Source organism: Branchiostoma lanceolatum, chromosome 15, assembly GCF_035083965.1.
Source record: "Branchiostoma lanceolatum isolate klBraLanc5 chromosome 15, klBraLanc5.hap2, whole genome shotgun sequence".
NCBI classification, from domain to species: domain Eukaryota; kingdom Metazoa; phylum Chordata; class Leptocardii; order Amphioxiformes; family Branchiostomatidae; genus Branchiostoma; species Branchiostoma lanceolatum.
The window spans coordinates 2587873-2609989 of record NC_089736.1 but is presented as its reverse complement, the minus strand read 5'-3'; the positions used below and the strand labels follow the sequence as shown (position 1 = coordinate 2609989).

Below are 22117 nucleotides of genomic sequence, written 5' to 3'. Positions count from 1 at the left end.
ACAAGATAATCATCAAATCACAGAAGAAGAATGGTTTAAACACTTCAGTAACCTAGAAAAACTTCCCAACAATGATATTAACGACTGTCTCACTTCTACAATCGACCAACTAGATGTATCGTCATTCCCTACAAACCCATCTGTTTTAGACTCACCAATAACACCAAAAGAATTAAACTCTGCCATCTCAAACCTCAGTAATAATAAATCGAGCGGAAACGATATGATTTTAAATGAAATGTTAAAATCAGGTAAACTGTTGCTTCAAACACCACTTCTTCAATTATTCAATAAATGTCTCCATAGCGGGTATTTCCCGCAGGAGTGGTCCCTCAGCCACATTGTTCCTATTCACAAGTCCGGAGATCCCTCCCTCCCAGATAATTACCGCGGCATTTCAATAATGAGCTGTTTGGGTAAATTGTTCTCGTCAATTCTAAACACTCGCTTAGTTAATTTTGCAGAAGTCAATAGTCTTTTCAAACCTCACCAAGCAGGGTTTAGGAAAAATTTTAGAACAGCAGATAACCTCTTCGTATTAAGTACCTTAGTTAGCAAGTATATTAGTAAAAACTCTAGGCTTTTCGTATGTTTTGTAGATTTCAGTAAAGCTTTCGACTCGGTCTGGAGAAACGGTCTTCTTTTCAAATTAAACAAGTTAGGTATAGGGGGTAATTTCCTACAAACAATCAATGATATGTATTCAAAAACTACTAATCAAGTCAAATACAGCCAAGGTCTAACAGAGCCATTTGTTACAAGGCGTGGTGTCCGACAGGGCTGTAATTTAAGTCCGACATTGTTTAACTTATTTCTAAGTGATATTACCTCAGTATTTGACATTGATGCCTGTAATCCCCCTTCCATGTACAGTAAGCGAGTTCCTTGTCTTCTATATGCAGACGACTTAGTGATTTTTTCTGAGTCCAAGCAAGGACTACAGTCTTCCTTAGATAGACTAGAAAGCTACTGTCATACCTGGAAACTCAATGTGAACCTTAAGAAAACAAAAATTATTGTTTTCTCTAAGGGGGGCCGTCTACCGAAAGAGCTGTATTTTATATATAAGAATAATCCGGTTGAAATAGTGACATCTTATTGTTATCTAGGCATTGTTGTCAACTCCGCGGGCACTTTCAAGGCGAACAACAAACATCTTTACAGTAAGGGACTAAAAGCTTTATTTAGCATGAACCAATCACTGGACAAAGCCGACGCACCTTTGTCTGTTAGAAACAAGCTTTTTGACAGTTGTGTTAAACCCGTAATTCTTTACGGGTCGGAGATCTGGGGTTCAGTTAAAAGCTCCAAATCCTGCCCTATCGAATCCATTCACCTAAAATTCTGTAAACAAGCCCTGCACGTACCGAGATCGGCATGTGGCCTCGCTGCAAGGGCAGAACTAGGTAGGTTTCCCATTCAAGTGGAGGCCTCCCTAAACGCCATCAAACATCTTTTAAGACTTCGTCTGAAAGTGCCTGCCGACAGTTTTCAGTTAGATGCTCTCGCTTGTCAGATAGACTTAGATAAAACTGGAGCCAAATGTTGGGCGTCAGGAGTTCGGAAGTCCCTAGAGGAGTGCGGTTTCGGCTACATCTGGCATTGCTCTTTATCCCCAAACACAGATACGTCCCAAATCATTAATTCCATCAATCAACGCTTGAAAGATATTCACTTTCAAACTTTCCTAAAAGAAATACACAATGATAACAAAGGTGGATCAGCTCGAAACAAACTGAGATCCTACAGATTGTTCAAGTCCACATATAACGAAGAAAAGTATCTAAGCCTCGAAAATATACGGCATAGGACCGCAGTCACAAAACTCCGTATCAGCTGTCACAGACTTCACATTGAAACCGGACGTCATAACTGCACTCCCCTAGAACAACGTATATGTAGACATTGCAATTTAAATAGGATAGAAGACGAGCAGCACTTTTTAGTAGAATGTAGTTTATACAACGAAGAGAGAGCTGCGCTTTATAAACTTATTCAATGTAGCTTTCCCCATTTTATACATCTTTGCAAAGAGGAACAATTCATATTTCTAATGACTTTAGGTAAACCCTCTATTATACTAGTAAAACACACCTGTACGTATATTTACAATATCACCAAGAAGCGAGAAGAGGCCAAATTAACGTAATCATTAGATTAGTGTTAGCTTATCATTGTAATGTATATATATGTACTTTCAAACTGTTATGTTTTCTGTTGTGACCTGTACTAAACCCAGTGGGTATGTGTGTACAATAAAGGTATTCATTCATTCATTCAATACTGCACCAGTGTGACTCAAATGTCATAATGGGCACAACGCACGCAACCTAACACTGTAGGTAGGTTGTCTACTCCCCTTTCATGAGATACCACAGGTAATTTCGCACGTAGGCCTAATCTTAAGTATTATCACTTTTGAATTTTGATCATATTTTTCTAATCTTGAAGAATAAGGGACTGAAAGAAAGCCCAGTGGCCAGTGCATTTGACACCATTGAAAACATTATTATTAGTGTTAGATCTACTACACTGAACACAAAATACTAGAGAACAAAAAAGGGGGTGATACTAAAATCATATTCTGTTACAGATTAATTCAGTTTTGACTTTATGCTTGAACATTCTAGCCACATGCAAGTTTAACTTCGGCATAAAATTCACTACTGGTAATGTATCCAAGCCTAGATAAGACATGTGGTTTTGCTTTGCTATACATCTGATCTAGCTGTAACGCCACAGAGTACATACACATCCCCATACTGATTGTATTATAGCCAAGTTATATGAATCTAAAGGTTGGCATATGTATCTGTTTTCATATCCTTCCAGACAAAACTGATCCGTTGTGACAATCTGTGGGCACTGAACTCTCCTGACATTTAACATGAATGGTAATCATGTCCAGGCTTTGACAAGGTTTGAAAGCTATTCTTGTACAACTGGTCCAAATCAAATGCCGTATTCCCCCTTTTTTTATGACAGAAACATTATACAAAGGGTTCAAATAAACCACATTTTTATACCATTAAAATTTGACACTACATATTTTTCATGTAGTAAAAATATGATACAGCTGGCGAGATTCCAGGCCACAAGGGTAGCTTTGTTTACATTTTTCGCACACAAAACAAGGTCTAAATTTTGCTGCGAGGATTGGGTTTCAGGCAGCATTGAATAATACACAACAAGAAGTAGCGGAACACTAGCAATCAAACTACGAAAATCCATACAAATAGAAGCTCAACAGAAAGGACGTCATTCAAGGTTTCACTAACTTCATTCTAATGCTGTGTCATACTTACTGTAGGTACTTACAGGTCTGCATATCTTTCTCAAGAAGACAGGATTTACAACTGTCGACACAAAATGTGCCTCTCACCAGGGCTTTTGGAAATCTACGAAATCTATATAAGAAACAGCACAAGGACTTTATTCAAGTTTTCACTATGCTGTGCTACACTTTCAGATCTGCATATCTTTCTCTTGAAGAGACAACAGCTGAGTTACAACTGTCAGCAACACAGGAGATGGGCATGTAGCTTAGCCCGAGTGCCAGTTTTTTTAGCTTCCGTCCGTTACCATAGCTCTGCTGCGCTACCCAAGCTCCGCTGCCGGCGAGTGGAGCTTGGGTAGCGTACGGAAGCTAAAAAAAACTGGCACTCAGGCTAAGCTACATGTAGCTGGTCCTCTCACCAAGCCTTTTGGACAGGACCTGGTTAGTGTCAAGCAAATCAAGACCAGCCCATCAAGCCAACAGGGAACAGTATGGGACTCTCTTTTATATCTGTCAGTGGTCCAACCTGGGATGGCAACCAAAAATCACCACACTTCAAAGGTGAGGTTTTCTTGAGAATGAAACCTTTTTACCAAGAAATGAAAACTTATTTGTAAAAGATATTACAAGATTAATTGCCAATGGCATAGCATTGCACAGTTTAAGTTAAACTTTTGAAATTTGATTTATAGGAAAAAATAGCTGATGCCAATTTCATCTCACGCTCAATGATGAAACCAAAGACAACAAACAAGCGAACTTCATTATCTGTACTGTGTAAATGTAAACTGTGTAAATGAAAGTTCAGTAACTTTTAATTTCTCTTGGCAGCTGATAGACTTCAGAAACAATACTTACCTGTCACTGTGCCCATACTTAACAAAACAACTCAAAGTTCAGGTCCAACAAACTTACAAGTTCAGCGCAGAAAACAGTTTCAATTGTGACGAAAATAAATTCCAGTGAAACAAACCATCTGCACTCTCCATCTGTGTACCCCTGCCCCCATCAGCACCACACATGGCCTCTATTTGCTACCCTTTCTACAACAATGCTTGGGTTTCTTGTCCCTGGGACCCTAGAAAATGCGAGCTGACAGACCCTACTTTGTTATGCATACATGCAGGGCCAGACCTGTCAGCTCAAATTATCCACCTTCCTAGTTTCCTTCCCCAGAGCTCTGCAAACCAGATGATATCAGAATCTAATGGACTTTTTATCAGGATAATTTCTACAGGGACTCACCTAAAAATGCAAGCTTGGCATGTGCGGTCACTTGAGTTTAATTTCCACTAATCCACCAGGCATGAAAGAATGGCGTAATTTCAACATAACTGTTCAATTGTGTAACGTTATAAAGTGTATGACATTTTTCTTTGACAGCAAAGATACTGTCGGAGTTTGCTGTAACAAATTTACAACAAACCCTTGAAATAACAGTGTGTTGGACCTTTCAAGTCATATGATACATCCAGCAGCACATTGACTTACGGTTATCAACTTTCAAACTGTCATATTTCTTTACAAATGCATGATTTCAACAGGAATTCATCCATTTTAACATCTATACCTTGCACTATTGCGATCTATAACAAGCCTTTGACAGACAGGTTTTGCAACATCAAAGAAACAAATTGAGATTTTTCTCCAATGCTATAATGACTTTGGAAAATTTCTGTGCTACACATTTTGTCATGATAGTAAACAAGGAAATATCTTGACAGCGTCAAAATCCAACACATTCACCACGTTGGCATGTACTGTTATCTCTTTCTGACCAAGTGATTCACATGCAACTTCCCTTCCAGAATATGAACCACTGAATTACTGTAACGGTCGAGCAAAAATCATGCAGTACTTAGTTAAGTAGTACGTGTACTATACAGCACAGCACATTTGACATGATCTATGTGTAAAAAATTATGAAACCTTTGTTGTATTACTTGATTTCTTTGTGCACCTAAATTTCTAGGGTATGAATTTCAAGCCTTGCCTGAACGAGCATTTAAAACTGCATCAAAGCCAGAAGGAGACTTTAAAGGTCCAGATGGATGAGATGAGAAGAAACAAGACAGCAGTCTTGCTGGCACCTGACCAATGTAAACACCAGGCTCAGACTGCTTTCTGTCAACCTGACCTGTCTGCCACAGTACATCTGTCTAAGCTCATGTCACTATATAACAGCAAAATTTACATTTACTAGAAGCTCCTGCAGAAAATACTCAACCTTATAATTACGTAAGCCAGCAGGTTTGCTGCCATTTCAAAATTCACCAGTACACATGACTGTTCAAGATGAACACGAGAGTCCTAATTCAGAAGGTTTGGGGCCAAAAATGAAATATTCACCATTAGGATTCCCAAATCCCACAAGCACTTCGGGAAGGTACATCAAAAATCCATTTTGACATCAGAAATTATGCATGCCTTCTTCCACAAGAACAAGCCGTTTTCCCTTGTACTGTCTACATGGCTTCATTATTATATATAGAGAGTTAACAAACTATGTAACCCTGAACCACAATATTTGATTTAAAACATCTCCTCTGCGTGAAATTGCCCATGACTTGGCTATTCTGTGCAATTTGACATGGTTTACTGCCCTTGCAAATCACTACAGGGCTGTGATGTCAATTATTACAATTAATTGCCCCTGTGGACCTTTCAATGATTCATAATGGAATTGTGGAAACCACAAAACTGCTGGGTTGGCTACAAGTGGTACAAATTTGCAGGAGACAATTTCTGTGTGTATGCCGCATAGTCTAGAAATGGGAAAACAAATACCAGGGATAGTTGTAAGCATTTGTTTCTGCAGCATTGGTGGAATTTTTAAACAGCAGACTAGTAATTACATGGATTTTTAATCACAGCTGTCACAGAGGAACTAAACAGCAAATCAAAATGGCAAAACAATGAATAAAATGACCACCAAAACCTAACTGAAAAAGGAATACACAGCCTGACACAATAGCATAGTGACAATCTCTCAATTCTAGGTCAATATTATACAAAACATTGACCTAAACATTTCATTACAAACTTGAAAGTATTTTCTTCTGCAGTAAAAAAAACACTAAATTCATTTTCCTTAAAATAAGATTGCCTAAAACCTAGAACGGACACTTCTTTTTAAATAATACACACTGCGTTTTGTTGTTGCAAAAATCTGTGTAAATGTATTCGGTTGCAACATGGCGTCTGGTGGGCACAAGATTCCAACAAAATTTATTTGGAAACTGTATCTTCTCCTTCCAAACTCAGTCTTCAGTTTGTCGTAGAACTTTACATATTTGTTCTAGACAACTCAGACCGAATCTACGACTTCCTGGGGTAAAATCACAGCGTCTATAACGACAGGAAATGTTCAGGTCCCTGGGAATGCGAGGTCTGGGGTTAGAAAAATAAGCCATGCAAAACGTCAATCCGGGGCAGGAACGTCCAACATATGGCGACCAGAAATCGCTTTCAGACGACTTGTCTACCTCAGAAACTGCCCACCAATGTCACAAATGTGACACCAAGGATACATACAATGGATATTTATTATACAATTTAACCTGAGGAAAGCTAGAAGAGCACATTTTACCTCAGGTTGCGGCGTCCCGACTCTGTTTGGACGCAAAAATCCCAGAAAACTCGACCACTCAAATCTCGAGAGGTTTTGGCCCCTCCACACCCTAAACGTCTAGCACCGATTGGGCCGTTCCAAAAAAAAAAAATACCCCCCCGGTTGACGACGTAGGACAGGATTCAGGATTTAGGGGGTTTGAAAGTAGTCGGGATTCCGGGATAAAGGGGGTTGAAGTCGTCGGGATTCAGGATTAAGGGGGTTGAAGTCGTCGGGATACCGGGATAAAGGGGGTCGAGGTCTTCGGGATGCAGGATTAAGGGGGTTGAAGTCGTCGGGATACCGGGATAAAGGGGGTTGAATAATATGCAGAAAATTGTGTCGTCAACCCCCCCTCCATTTTTTTTTTTTGGAACAGCCCATTTCTCCACGTTTTCACAGTTTAAAGACACTAAAACTACGTTTACGGAGTGGAAAAGAAGTTGTAGAAGCTAGAAACTTTAGTGTTTGAAGCTCTTTCGCCGGATTAGAGCTCAAAATTGTACCGACTCGGAGCAAATCTGCACAAAGAAGCCGAAAGGCGACACCACTCGAGTCGAGATTGTATACAAAATTTGCAGCCAAGCGGGCGGCGAACCTTCGGCACAAAATGTTTAAAAACTACTAAGTTCGTTCCTCAAAATAGCATTCAAACTTGTCTTACCTGTCCCAAAGGACCCTAGGTATGGAGGTTGAGGGACGTTTTCTTGCTTTGCCGAGGTTGAAGCGCGCAACAAGTCGAGTTTCCCACCTCTCTCCGCAGCCAGCCAGAAAATTCAAACCCAAGATGGCGTGGTCTAACGAACCGGGGCATGCACCCAATAACCCTCCGCTAGAAAATAGTCCCACGAAACAATCCTTCTTTCTGTCTTCTTTGTCCCCTAAATCAAAAAATAAACACAAAGATGATATAAAAACTGATATTTTCTTTGAAGTTAGTAAGTTTGTAGCTTATATGGAGGCCTTTTTGTGTGAAATTACGGATTTTCAGGTACCATACAAATGCGGATGGTTCTATGACCCGACCGCTTCACGATACTAATTGGGACCCGTCCATTTTGCAGACAACAGGGAAGGTGTTGATGATTGGCACAGAAAAGAAACCTAAAAAGTCCATTAACTTACGGAATATACTTAACTCATCTGTATTTAAAATAAAAAATAGTATTCATACTCCGATAAAGAACTGTTTTTGCTTGAAAAAGGCATTTCTATATATCTTTTACCAGCAAATAGGGTAATCTCCCCTTCTTTATTGTAAACTATATCTTGGACGAGCCCACTCAGTCGATTGGAATGCGACAGCGGCTGCAAACAAAGGAATGTTTAAAACACCAAATTTAAACAAATCTGACCAAAAATACACAATTTTCTTGAACAGTTCCTCACAGAAAGATTCAGTTTATGTGTCCTATTCATTTGCTGCCAAAAACATGAAGAAAACTATTTGTTTTTAATATTTTCCTGTCCTTGTTTTGGTTAGTCATGTGACCTTCTTTCAGGTGTTCCAGACTTCTCAGGTTCCTGACCTTCGTGGCCTAGCGCCTGTACGTGTCTGGCTTCGGCACAGGAATTCTCTTTTCCTCTCCATTCATTCCCGAAGCATTCGCGGGGAAAAATCGTCAATAAAAGGAAACACAACACCGTTTAGGTTTCCTTCCCACACAATTGGAGAAATTACAATGGAATGAGTCAGTTTCCTCAGCAGGTGATGTCAGACACCTGAGCGTGGGCCGGGGAAGGTGAGGTTCTCAGGTGTCAATATTGACTCAGCAGGCGGTGTGAGAAGGAGGCCATTTGGGACAGACGGAAGTGGTTGCGTAACGTTATATTGTGCAGGGAAAGAGCGTTGATTTCCAAACTTTACTTTAATTTCCAACACCACCAAATTCATAGATATCAAGATGGAAAAAAATGGAGCATCATTCAGCAGCATTTGTAAAAAAGGAAAAGTTACAAAGTTAACGTCACAAAAGTCAACGAGGCTGCAACGCTGCAAGTTGCTATGTGCATAACGTTAGCGTTTGTTTTTTGTGAAAGTGCGACAGATTGCAATAAAAAAAAGTTTGCATCGACGTCTTACGCTTTGTCAAAAGCACTGCCGGAAAAATAACGTTGTGCGTGTGCGTCTCTGGCCCAGAATCATTGTAACGCGAAGCGTTGCCGAGGACTTGAGGATCCTTGACTCAAATTCAAATCCAAGTTCTCAGAAAACAGAGCCGCTCCGCAAAATAACGTTACACGAAATTTGGGGTTGTTGGCGCATAGTCTGTGCAAAGAGGTTAGATTTGATAACTTCTTTGGTCTGTGTAACGCAAATTCCGCTGTCCATGTGATGACTGTAAATGAATAAAGGACATAAAGATGTTTGGCAGGCCGAAAACCAGGCTGATTGACGCACTGCTGGCAACGTTACAGGCTCTCAGTGAGTTCTTACTGCAGCGGAAGTATTGTCCGCTAGAGGTCGCTTCTGACTGGTCTACTCAGACTGCCAACCAGAAACTCTGGTGCGAGATCCCAGCAGTGACCATCATGGCTGCCGTATGCAGAAACACGTTTCCTTGCTGGTCCCGAAGGTTACAAACATCACTATGCATCAACTACAACTCTTTACAACGAGCGTCTTCGATAGCACAGACGCCAGGGAACCAGCGAGGCCCACAGAGGGGCAGAAGAAGAAGGGACGACGGACCGGCGAGTCCCAGCAGACGGCCCATGGTGCCAAGGGCAGCGAGGATGGCGGAGGACCAGGACTGGCCCAGTGTTTGGCCGACTGCAGCCACGTTCAAACCGTCCGCTGTGCCGCTGCCTGTGCGGATGGGCTTTCCTCTCAACAGGTAGGGCATACTTTGTATTGTTATTATATTCACGAATTGGCTTCATGTTTTGGATGCACTTGGATATATAACCTCCTTGCTTTCATACAACTTAGTAAGTTAGTTACAATTATCCACCTGGATGCATGGGACAACAATAATTTTCAACTTCAAGTTGTTACATCTCAGAGTACTTGCACGATTTGAATCCCAAACTTTCTTATCCAGAAGTGGCATTGATGGCCAACACACTGAAAGACCATGTTATGTATCAGATCTGATAGTATGTTATACTAAAACGTTATATCAGTTACTTATATATCAAGGAGGTTAAAAACATCTGTGGTTATATGATACACTCTATTACTACTAGTGGTATTAGGAGTATCTGGTTTGTAATGTTTCTTATAAGACCGGACCATGTACTGACACATTACTACAATGTATTCCCTAACACAGAGGAGTGCAGCCAGACAAAATCGGCAACAACGAGCTCCGTAAGGTCCCCAACTTCTTGCACCTGACGCCGGTAGCGGTGAAGAGGCACTGCGAGGTTGGTTTTGTCACTATCCCCACTAGACCCCATTCTTACCAGAATTCCTGGATATGGATCAATCCGTCACCTGGGTGAATCAAGATTTGCAAATCTTGGTATGAATGGGGTCTAGATGTCTATTACATTGCTGGACGTGATGTGATTTTGAATTTAACAACATAATTAGATTTGTGACCTAGATTTAGACTTAGATTTATGACTTAAACAAAAATTTTGCTTGGTGACTTTGACTCAAGGTTCTGAAGCAGTTCTGCACAGACTGGCCGGCGGCGCTGGAGACGGACGAGGCTTGCGAGGAACACTTCCCGCTGGAGGTCATCACGACGGACTATGTGCTGTCTGGACCGTCACTACGGCATCCTGAAGCCAGGATTGTCACGTTGAAGGTACAAAATCAGTTTTCAAAACAACGGGTCACTTGGCTTTTGAGAAGACACTGATTTTGGAAAAACTGGTTGACTTTGAGTTAAAATAAAGATGCAATAAGATGGAAGTACTAGTTACTCAAGTGTGATATGTGAAACTTTACCATTACATTTAGAAGCAAGAGTAAACATGCAAGCATAAAATTTGATTTTTCAGATGATCAGAGTAACCAACTTTTGGGCATACTAGTACTAGTAAGCCTTTTTGTATAATATTCTGTTAAGTAGCAAAATCACCTTAAAGTTTTCATTTTTCTGTGGTAGAAGAAATGCCAGGTCAATAGAAAAACAATGTACTGGTACTAATAATCTCCGTCAAACCAGCTAGTGTGAACTTAACAAGTTTGTTTTTTTCCTCTTCCATCCTCACAGCTCAAACTGTCCCAGCTGGAGCTCGACGACCACGCGAGGAAGAAACTCCTGAAGCTTGTGGGCGACCGGTACGACAAGGAAACCGACACCCTGACGATCACGGCCGACCGCTGTCCCCACCGCAAACAGAACTACGACTACACGCAGTACCTCCTGACCGTGCTATACCTCGAGGCCTGGAAAACGGAACCCTGGGAAGCCGGCATCACGCCGGAGGATCGCGACGAGTTCCTGTGGGAGGGCAGCCCGTCAGAACAGAACATCGTCAGTACCATCAGAGCTATCCAGCAGGCCGAGAAGGGAAGCAGTGATGTAACAGAGGAGGAGATTGTACAGAACCCTGATGTACAACTGTATAAACAGGCTGTAGTGAATCAGAAAAACCTGGGAGAGAGCTCTGAACATGTACAGGGCTACAAGGACTCCGTCAAAAGACTGCTTGGGCTAAACTGAACTATTGGAAAGTCTGTGGGTAGTGACATGGACAAAGAATCGTTGTTCGAACACTGATTTCTTGAAAATCTCAAGTCATACTGTACATTGTACTGTAATCAAGTAACATGATGTCAAAGTGGGAACTAGCAATGTTTACTCTTTATTAAATCTTGTAAATATACTTCATCTGTGTGGTCTTTATTTTCTTGGTTCAGCTTTCCTAATGAAGCGATGTAAGTATCCCCCAACAGACAGGAATGCTCGAATCTTACAAATCTGACATGATAGAAACATGTTGGGTGTAGAAAAGAGATGTTCAGCAGCACTTGCTTTTGATCTAACAAATACCTAAACTCTGGGTTTTCTGAAGCTGGTGCAATAACCACTGAAAAATGAAAAGACACATTTAACAGCCTTCTGTACCTAAAATATGTTATCTCTAGGTAAACAACAGTAGAAGAAAACTACAATAAAAGCAGACAAAAATAACCTCCTTGGTGCAATGTGCAAGAAACAGTTTATTAGTTGCTATTAGGCACACTTGACTACCGTGCAGTACACATAAAAATATGTATCTTTATGTTACATGTACATTTAAAAATGTTTGGATAAAACCCCTTCATGCTTATAGAAGACCAAAATATTTACTTTTCCATCAATATTTGTACAGTCTGTAGTTCTGACAATAAATACACGCTGTAGTTTGCAGATTTGTTCATATGAGGATTTCAAAACAACCTAAACACAAGAGTGCTGAAAGGTTTCCACATTTCCTCATGTCTTCCCTACACATTCATGAAGCCACTGACCGCATCGGAACGCACAGCAGATCTCCTGCCTAGCACACGACGACAGGAACATGGCCGGAACCTAAGAAACTCTGATAAAAGGACTATGGTGCCCTGTCGTACCACTCTCTATCAAAATAGCCCTGTGCCATCACTCTTGAGACTTTTAAGAGCAAATGTCTGTAAGGATCAAACAATGGTGGCAGGGGTAAAAAAATCGATTCGGCTCATATTTTGCACAGTGATAGTACTTGGCCCACTATCCCTCAAAATAGCTTTCTTTTTGCTCAACACCGATTGTTGCCATGGCATTTTCCCTGATTTGGGTATGTCAAAAACATGAAAATTGGCTCATTTTAGGACACGATTACGAGCAGATGCTTGAATTTAACGGGAAAACAAAAACTGGGCTAACAAGGGCAACTATTCAGCTTTATTAGAAAAGCTTTGTAGTTTTCAGAAATTCAAGTTGAAGTGCTTGGGCAACCTCAGAACAATACAGTGTTTGTAGCTTGTGAAAAAATGTAATTTTGTCCTAACTTTGAAACGCTGTAAGTCAGAAAGTGGTGTTTTGTTTTACTTCAAATTTACATCATATATACATCCAAGTAGTAGCTATCATGTATTGGTTTTCAAATTTTGGTATCTTTTTTGGTTGTCACGTAACTGCCCTCAGAAGTAGGTCATTTTTTATGTTTGACGAAAAATATGATGTTGGGCTATATTTAAAGCCCAATATATGGGAAAGTAATAAAGTGATCTAGTTTAAATTCATGTCAAAGGTAACCCTATGCATGTTCTATCAAATGAATGGTTGCAAAGGTTGGTGTCTTGTATCGTTGCTGTGTACTTGTCCCTAAAAGTAGGCCATTTTTTCGACATATGCGGAAATCAACATTTTTGGCTAACTTTGAAGCCCTGAAGATGTCAATGTGGGATGTTTTCTTCAACTCAATATTTTATCAGTTGTACCCCTGTGTATTGTCTCTCAAATGAATGGTTGCAAAGGTTGGTGTCTTGTTTCGTTGCTGTGTACTTGTCCCTAAAAGTAGGCCATATTTTGAGCATGTGTGGAAATTGATATTTTGGGCTATGTTTGAAGCTTTGAAATTGTCAAAGTGGGATGTTTTTTCAATTCAATCTTTCATCAGAAGTGCCCCTGTGTATTGTCTATGAAATGAATGGTTGCAAAGGTTGGTGTTTTGTTTTGTTGCCGTGGAATTGTCCCTTAAAGTAGGTCATACTTTGCATATATACAGAAACTAGCTATATTTGGCTAACTTTGTAGCCCTGAAAATGTCAAAGTAGGATATCTTTTTAATTCCTTCAACAGAAGTACCCCTGTGTATTGTCTATCAAATTAATATTTTTGAAGGTGGGTGTCTTGTCTCGTTGCAGTGTACTTGTCCCTGAACGTACATTTAGGTCATATTTCGGAAATAAGCGATTCAAAGGAAGCAAAATCAAAACATTTTCTCCCTCTGCACACAAAGATGAGTGAAGATCCACTATACTCTACGAGCTGGGTAAAATACTTATGTATTCAAACTTCCCCTCTTCTGACCTACATACTGGAGTTCTCAAGTTTTTCAGCCTACTGGGCATGATGATAAGGAGAGATCCGCTATACTCTAGTAGGTATGGGGGTAAAATCAGTAAAACCCTTAGGTGATACTCAGAAGTATTCTTAAAAGACAATACATAGTATTACTTTTCAAGAACTTGGGTTTAGAAATTACTGCATGTTAATTTCCAAATATGTCGAAAATATGGCCTACTTTTAGGGACAAGTATACGGTAACGAAACAAGACACTAACCTTTGCAACCATTCATTGATTTGATAGACAATACATAGGGGTACATCTGATAAAAGATTGAATTGAAAAAAACATCCTACTTTGACATCTTCAGGGCTTCAAAGTTGGCCAAAAATGTTGATTTCCGCATATGTCTAAAATATGGCCTACTTTTAGGAACAAGTACACAGCAACAAAACAAGACACCAACCTTTGCAACCATTCATTTCATAGACAATACACAGGGGCACTTCTGATAAAAGATTGAATTGAAAAAACATCCCACTTTGACATTTTCAGAGCTTCAAACATAGCCCAAAAGATCAATTTCCACATATGCTCAAATATGGCCTACTTTTAGGGACAAGTACACAGCAACGAAACAAGACACCAACCTTTGCAACCATTCATTTGAGAGACAATACACAGGGGTACAACTGATAAAATATTGAGTTGAAGAAAACATCCCACATTGACATCTTCAGGGCTTCAAAGTTAGCCAAAAATGTTGATTTCCGCATATGTCGAAAAAATGGCCTACTTTTAGGGACAAGTACACAGCAACGATACAAGACACCAACCTTTGCAACCATTCATTTGATAGAACATGCATAGGGTTACCTTTGACATGAATTTAAACTAGATCACTTTATTACTTTCCCATATATTGGGCTTTAAATATAGCCCAACATCATATTTTTCGTCAAACATAAAAAATGACCTACTTCTGAGGGCAGTTACGTGACAACCAAAAAAGATACCAAAATTTGAAAACCAATACATGATAGCTACTACTTGGATGTATATATGATGTAAATTTGAAGTAAAACAAAACACCACTTTCTGACTTACAGCGTTTCAAAGTTAGGACAAAATTACCTTTTTTCACAAGCTACAAACACTGTATTGTTTTGAGGTTGCCCAAGCACTTCAACTTGAATTTCTGAAAACTTCAAAGCTTTTCTAATAAAGCTGAATAGTTGCCCTTGTTAGCCCAGTTTTTGTTTTCCCGTTAAATTCAAGCATCTGCTCGTAATCGTGTCCTAAAATGAGCCAATTTTCATGTTTTTGACATACCCAAATCAGGGAAAATGGCCCCAAAACTTGTTTGGCCCGTTGCCATGGCAACAATCGGTGTTGAGCAAAAAGAAAGCTATTTTGAGGGATAGTGGGCCAAGTACTATCACTGTGCAAAATATGAGCCGAATCGATTTTTTGACCCCTGCCACCATTGTTTGATCCTTACAGACATTTGCTCTTAAATAAGAAATGACATTGCATCTGTAACGCAAACCAAACTTGCGACTGTAACACGAACCAGACTGTTCAAACCAACCATACACTGTGTGACGTCTGTAATAATTGTTCTGTTATTTTAATTCTACCGAATATGTGCCGTTTCGTGTGAAATTTTATCTGTATTGTTATAGTTGCGTTGTTTTTAAACTGATGTGAGTAAAACGTACTTCAGCCAAGGGCTGCAAAGTTTTACATGAATAAACCATTCATTCATTCATTCATTCACTGTTGGGCAAGTATGTCATGTTTGAATTATGACCACATTTCTGGTGGCACTGACAGGTTTACAGTAGATTCCCTTCACCATGTTGCATAGAGTTGAGTCACATCAGGTTACCTGAGTTGTTATTTTTGCAATTCAGATTTAAAAACAATTTCAAAACTAGATCATGAAAAAAAATGATTTCAACCGTTTTTTTCGGATTGTAAACAGGGTGATTAAAAAATCATGAGTTAACTCAAACCCTGCCCTACGGAATGAGTGATTGAATTTTGGAAAAAAAAAATCTCTGGAGATTTTTTAGAATATTTGACAACTTTAAGATACATTGTAGGTTCATCTCCCAGTAGTTACCTGGGACTGAGAAGTATGGCATTTATTAATTATTTATACCAGTAACTTGCAATTCAGTTCATCATCATTAATTTGCAGTGCAATTAGTGTGAATTATTTCCGTTCTACATTATGCAGGTTATTTCCATTCTATGTTATTAGAATTTAGATCTAGACATCAAATACTTACTTATAATTAGAGCCTGAATTGAAACTTCTAGCCTACCAAGTAAAAGAGGCTCATTCTCTGTATCCAAGCCAATCCTGTAGCTTACATTAGTCATGGATTAAAATCTTACCAAAGTGCACATATCTGCTTCTGTTCTACCGGTAACAGATCAGAATCCCACTTCACATACTGTACTCACATTCCTGTTTTAAAAAGAGTACCTTTATTTTCCTAACAGTGAACAAGGCTGTCTTATTGTGCACAATTTGCCTGACTTGGTGACAGGTGTATTATTGCTGATCAAAAATTCCAACATCTCCAAGTACTTGATATACTTCACTTGTTTGCCTACAAGATAGACATGATTGGTTTGTCAAAACATCTTCTTGACCTGAGTGAAAGTTTAGTTCATAAGACACAGAAGAAATATTTCTCTTATTGAAACAAGACACAGTTCAGATTGTTAAAGTTGAAAACAAAAGATAACTGGTATCCTTTGAATAACTTATTTCTAAATGGGAAAGATTTTTTAAAACCACTCCCTTTAAAGTATTGCCTATCCCCCTCCCGTAGCTGTGAGCCCAGAGATCAGAGTGTTGTAGTTAACAGACATGTAAACACTAAGTCCACCTCAGCACGGTAAGGGTTAACTGTAAAGCCTATCCCCCTCCCGTAGCTGTGAGCCCAGAGATGAGAGTGTTGTAGTTCACAGACATGTAGACGCTCTCGTGGTCCCGCAGGGTGCGGATGTAGTTGAACGAGGCCTTATGGTCATCGTTTGAGAGACCCAGCCGGGTGTAGATGAGCGAGAGACCGCTGTTCCGTGCGTCCTCCACGACAGCGACCGCCTGTGCATTTGCACGAGACGTGATGAGGCCGGACTGGGCCGTGGCATTCTGGGAGATTTCCCTGGCTTCGTTTTCGATCTGTTCAACCTGAGAAAAGAAAAACAAGATGTCACCTCGGGGAAAAGAAAAAGAAGACGTTAGGAAATGGCAGACTTCACCCCTTTACCCACACTTCTTCAGGGCCCTTCCCGAGAGTTCCACTCACAAAAGTAGTAGAATCGCCTATCTATGTCCAACACGCTAGACAACCATGTCTCTACATGGTCGTTTTCCACCACCAGACACGAGCAATATGATCATGAAGATTCCAGCAGAACAGCTGATGTATCACCAATTAAGCAAACCCACCTCTGCCTCTGTCTCTTTCCTAACAATGGTGGCATCCTGCAAATACTGTTCCTGTTCAGCATCCAGCAGCTGAGTTAGAGACAGCAGAAACCTGCCCTGCACATCATTGGGGATCAGCACCTGGAACAGCAAAGTACAGCTGTAAGGAAAGAGCATTGGGGCAGCAAAGCACAGCTGTGTTAGAAACATTTGTTAGCCTGAGTGTCATCCTGTTTCAGTTCCAGGCTCTACCTTTACCAAGGTAGGGCCTGGAACTAAAACAGGATGACACTCAGGCCAGACATTTGTCTTACGGCTACTTATAGCGGCGAGAAGCAGTACTCCAGTCAGAAGCTCTGAAGAAGGTGTCTGACAGACACCGAAACGTCAGCAGGTGAGATTACCTGGTTGTGTAAAAAGAAACTCCATATATCCTATGTTCTACCAACCTGATGAAATTATTTTTGGAAGTAGACATTTGTGTCTGGCGTAGCAGAAACCTGTCATTTACATCATTGGGGATTAGTTCATGGAACAGCAACATCAGGCTACATCAGGGACAGCATAAAAGGCAGCAATTAACAGCTATGTTTAGGACAGCAAGACACCAAACTGAAGGAACAGTGAAGGGACTACTTGTAGATGTCAATGACCCCTTGTTCCAATGATGATGTAAGTCAAAAATAAAAAAAAGCGAGTGAAAGTTTCAAACACAGCACTTCTGCTTCTGTAACAGGATTTCACAACCAATGAGGAAGAAGATAAGAAACAAGAAGTGTTGTGAAAATTACATATGATTTGTAAAAGGTGCCATTGCAATGGTGTGTACTTACCCTCCCGATCTGGAAGTACTTGACATCCACAAACAGCCCCTTGTCTTCTTTAGTGCAGGTGTCGTAAGGCTTACAGCCTGACACACAGCCTGGAAATACAACAACAAACTCTGATTACAATAAAACATGGATGAAGACCTCGAAATAAAACAATAAAACATAAGTATAGCATATGTATACCTACATGTTCAGGTAAGTAAAGAAGGTAAAGCATAATGCTTATTCAGCTCAGAATGGTGGATTCAAAACAGGTGAAATTCTACAAAGATGCTGTGGAGTTAAGGTGTTGGAACTGTTACCTTCCGTTGAGTCAGCACAGTCCCTTTTACAACAGGTCCCCCCCAGCCTGAGCTTGACGGCGTCTGCCAGTGTGTCCTCCACAATCTTCCTCTGCCCGATGTACTGTCGGGTGTTGAACTGGGGGGCGGCGCCCTAGAGAGTGGGGAGAAGATGACCATAGGTAATTTTCTTTGATGTGTAGAGGGATTGACACCAGAAGCTCACCTATATCAGGACCAAAGCCTTAATGTCCCCTCCACACCATGACTGACTGATTGCTAAACTGCAGTCTTCTGCTGTGGTAATGTTTTGAATCATGCTGTGTATGTTTACCTCAACTTTCCTTGGTAGCAGAGTGTGACAACATGAAATCCATTCAGTCTGCAAGGAATTTGAACTAAAATTCAGCATGACACAAAGAAATACCCAACACAAGATGTAAGGCTGAGATTATTTGGGGTTGGCTGATGTGTCCCTGGGTGTCATAGCAAAACCTGATACTGCTTACAAGTTCTTACTCATACCTGCTCTTGGTACAGAATGGTGTACTGTAATTCTTGTTTCTTTCACTTTATGTTCACTGTTTTCACCGTCACCTCTGTACTGTGAACTTATCATCACCGTAAAGAACCTGTTGTAATTATTTATGATTCCTTCACACATCCGTTCTGTATTTATCACTTGCCACCACCAGGAAGTTAAAGTTCAGTGAAAATGTCAATTTTCTTTACACCGTGAAATTTTGCTACTGTGAAGATAAAGTGAATTACAGTATTTTGAAGATTAAGTGAATTACAGTATTTTTTTCTTTTCACACTACTATTACTTATAATAATTCAGATCCCTATTATAACTGACAGTTCAGGCACCAACCTTGATGGCATCGATGGCGCTGGTCCTGATGACGGGCTGGTAGAACCGGTCGTACGTGTCGTGAAGCAGCGGCATGTCGTCCTTACGCAGGAAGTACTGGAACCGACACGTCACCTGGATCTGGGGAGAGAACAGAAGAATTAGAACATGTAACGGAAAAATTACAAAAGATAATGTGGCGTCAGGTTGGCATAACGGTTAAGGTTGGTCCAGAGCCCAGTGGTCCTGGGTTCAAATCCCCCGGCAAGCAATTGATGTTGTGCCATCGGGAAAGGCACTTAATACAAATTTCCTCACTTCACCTAGGTGTAAAAATGGGTACCTGACTTTGGTAGGGGAGGTAAAAGGCATTGGACGGAGAGGAATGTTATGTTATGTGTATGTGTTCCAATGTAATCTGTATGTTCAACATGATGTGACTCCAGGAAGAGTAGTGCAGTACACTCGTGTACTCACTAATGGAGTCGTTTTACCAATAAACCAATAATAGGAATGCATTCCTCACTTTAATCAAGTCAACACTACTCTTATAAATGCCATAAAATGGCTTTCTAAGTTGTCATAACACAACAACACAAACATTACAGTATTACAGTACTTGACTCACCTCCAGTTTGTCAAAGGAGAAAATGGCAATGTTTGTGAGCTCCTCAAAGTGGGCGTCGGCCTGGAACACCTTAAACTCGTAGTCCGGTCCGACGAAGTGTCTTCCACTGCTGTACACCTTCTCAAGACTGACGGCGCCTGTCGACTTCCTCTTTATGAAGCCATACTGTGGAGAGAAGACATTACGGTCAGATGGCATGGTGGACTTGTGGTTACGGTTCGTGACTTAGAATCTAAAGGTTCTAGGTTCCAATCCCTAGCAGGTCTCAATTTTGTACCCTTGGGAAAGATTTGGATCATTTTCCTCACTCTGCTCAAATAGAAATTAGCATCTGAAGGATCTGAGTTCAAATCCCAAGTAAGTCCCAATGTTTTACCCTTGGGAAAGCCACTTAGGTCAATTTCTTCACTCTACTCTGGTGAAAACAAGTCTTTACTTATTAGCTGCACCAGTTCAGTGATGTCCTCTTGGATGGGAATGTAAAGCCAGAGGTCTAGGTTTGAGGGGACTCAGGGGAGTCACTTAGAGAACCCACCACACTTGGAAAAGAGTAGACCCTGGGGTGCTTCCTGGTGTGAGTGGATCAGACCTTACAGTCGGTCTTACACAGCTTGTACTTACTGTACAAAACTGGACAAGTTACCATGTGTTACACCTAATTAAAGGCAGTTTCTGCATCTTTTTTACCGGTTATACAAAACAAACAAAAAGTCTTAACGTTAAATGCTGCAAACGTTACCTGATAGTACTGTAGATCTGAGAAGCTGAGCGGGATCAGGATGACGGCCAGCAGGGCGATGATGCCGACCGGGATCCCGATGATGTAGGCCCATTTACTCGCGTCTCCCATGATGCTTCAGGCTCAATCTAAGGCACAGAAACTGCTGGGAAAAACAACTCACATATTTATATACCTGAAATTCATCTTTTTTTCCCTAGAACTATCGTTAAGTGGAACTCAGTACCACCAAGTTCAGTGGAGACACCCTAACTATAACTGGATAGCTATAAACAATGCTTACGGAACGCAGGTCGTTCAGTGTATAAATATGACCAGCTGCTGCCGCACCTCATGCCTACAAAGTTGAATGTGCTACGCCGAATGGCGGTTATAGTACAGTCAGGCTATACAGATACAGTGTAACAGTGGGGTTCAAGCGCCACATACAGAGAACATGGCATTGGAAAGTCAGGGAACAAAGTACATATTTGCTCATGAATTAAGTACATCTGTGCAGCTTTCATGCTGCTTTCTCATGCTATGAGAACAACAACAACAACAGTTTCCAATTCTTCTCACTTCATCAATTAATAGTTCACAGCAAAATGTCTTGCATATTATAAGTTTACTTGAGAACATGTTAAACTTTGCTTATCAAATTTCTTTTGTTGCATTTTTGTCTGGTGCTTATTTTGATCCAATCCCTTTGACATAAGGTTATGTACAGCATATCATATTTCAGGGATAATAAAAACATGAAAACAAACGTCGTAAAATGGAATAAAAACTAATCAGCCCTCCTGTACATGAGTTTTGTTCCTAAAACATGCAACAGGAACTACTGTCTGCACCCATGTTTGCTTTCAATACCGCCTTTCAAAACACAAGCGTCAAGCCATCATGATTGGCCACACGGTTACAAACATCGAATCTTTTGTGTTTTGATAGACGTACAAGCTACATTTTTTCCAAAGAATATGTCTAAAGCTAAGCAAGTTACCGGCCATCCTAACGAACAGGCCTTAAACTTACCAGAAAGTCCCGTCTAAACGCTGCTAGGACGTGTTCATAGTTGGGACACACCTACACGATCGCCCTCTCGGTTTCTTTCGTCTCCCTCGCAAATTTAAGAACGCAACAAAACGGAACAAGCTTGAAGATGAGTTCATCACCTAAAATGAGCCTCAAATTATCAAAGTCCGTGACAGACTCAAACCAACACTAGCATATCATTGAAAAAATATACATTTACTTTTTTTTAAAAAGTATTCAGGATGTCATCGATACCAATGCGTGAATTTAGAAGTGAATACAATATTTTGGTACGTTTGTATGCAGTCTGTCCCTGCCCCCCAGGCGGATCACCATGGCAACTGATGACGCACCCATCAATGCTCTCTGAGAGGGGTACTTTTCAACCCCACCCTTTGCTCAAAACTAACCAGAAATTTTAATCAAACCTCCTTGCTTTGATGTAAGGTGCATCTGGATTCTTGAGAGAAAAAAAAATACATTTAGCGTCAACGTTACAC

The 22117-nt window shown here is 40.5% G+C and overlaps 3 protein-coding genes across 4 annotated transcripts in view; 1 reads left to right on the top strand and 2 right to left on the bottom strand.

Annotated features, from left to right (window-relative positions):
• The window catches only part of LOC136420892 (catenin beta-1-like), a 33008-nt gene extending 25312 nt beyond the window's left edge, over positions 1 to 7696 (bottom strand). Inside the window, exon 1 of the mRNA XM_066408004.1 lies at positions 7552 to 7696. The gene's annotated coding sequence lies outside the window, so the exon portion shown is untranslated. The remainder of the gene's footprint in view (positions 1 to 7551) is intronic.
• Positions 7697 to 9251: 1555 nt separating this feature from the next.
• LOC136421026 (small ribosomal subunit protein mS35-like) lies at positions 9252 to 11672 on the top strand. Its single transcript, XM_066408172.1, has 4 exons — positions 9252 to 9724; positions 10163 to 10256; positions 10496 to 10645; positions 11057 to 11672. Exons 1-4 carry the CDS (start codon positions 9252 to 9254, stop codon positions 11507 to 11509), a joined length of 1170 nt encoding a protein of 389 aa, XP_066264269.1. The 3' UTR covers positions 11510 to 11672.
• A 4631-nt stretch (positions 11673 to 16303) lies between these two features.
• LOC136449243 (uncharacterized) lies at positions 16304 to 21743 on the bottom strand. Of its 2 annotated transcripts, none has more exons than XM_066449160.1 (8): positions 21618 to 21743; positions 20604 to 20748; positions 19865 to 20029; positions 19258 to 19377; positions 18405 to 18537; positions 18106 to 18194; positions 17294 to 17413; positions 16304 to 17032 (listed from the first exon to the last, which is right to left on the bottom strand). In XM_066449160.1, the coding sequence occupies exons 2-8, from the start codon at positions 20712 to 20714 to the stop codon at positions 16757 to 16759; spliced, it is 1014 nt and encodes a 337-aa protein (XP_066305257.1). In that variant the 5' UTR covers positions 20715 to 20748; positions 21618 to 21743; the 3' UTR covers positions 16304 to 16756. The 2 variants fall into 2 exon arrangements, with proteins under 2 accessions (XP_066305257.1, XP_066305258.1); XM_066449161.1 differs by having other exon boundaries at positions 20604 to 20745; positions 21618 to 21742.
• Between the last annotated feature and the right edge of the window lie 374 nt (positions 21744 to 22117).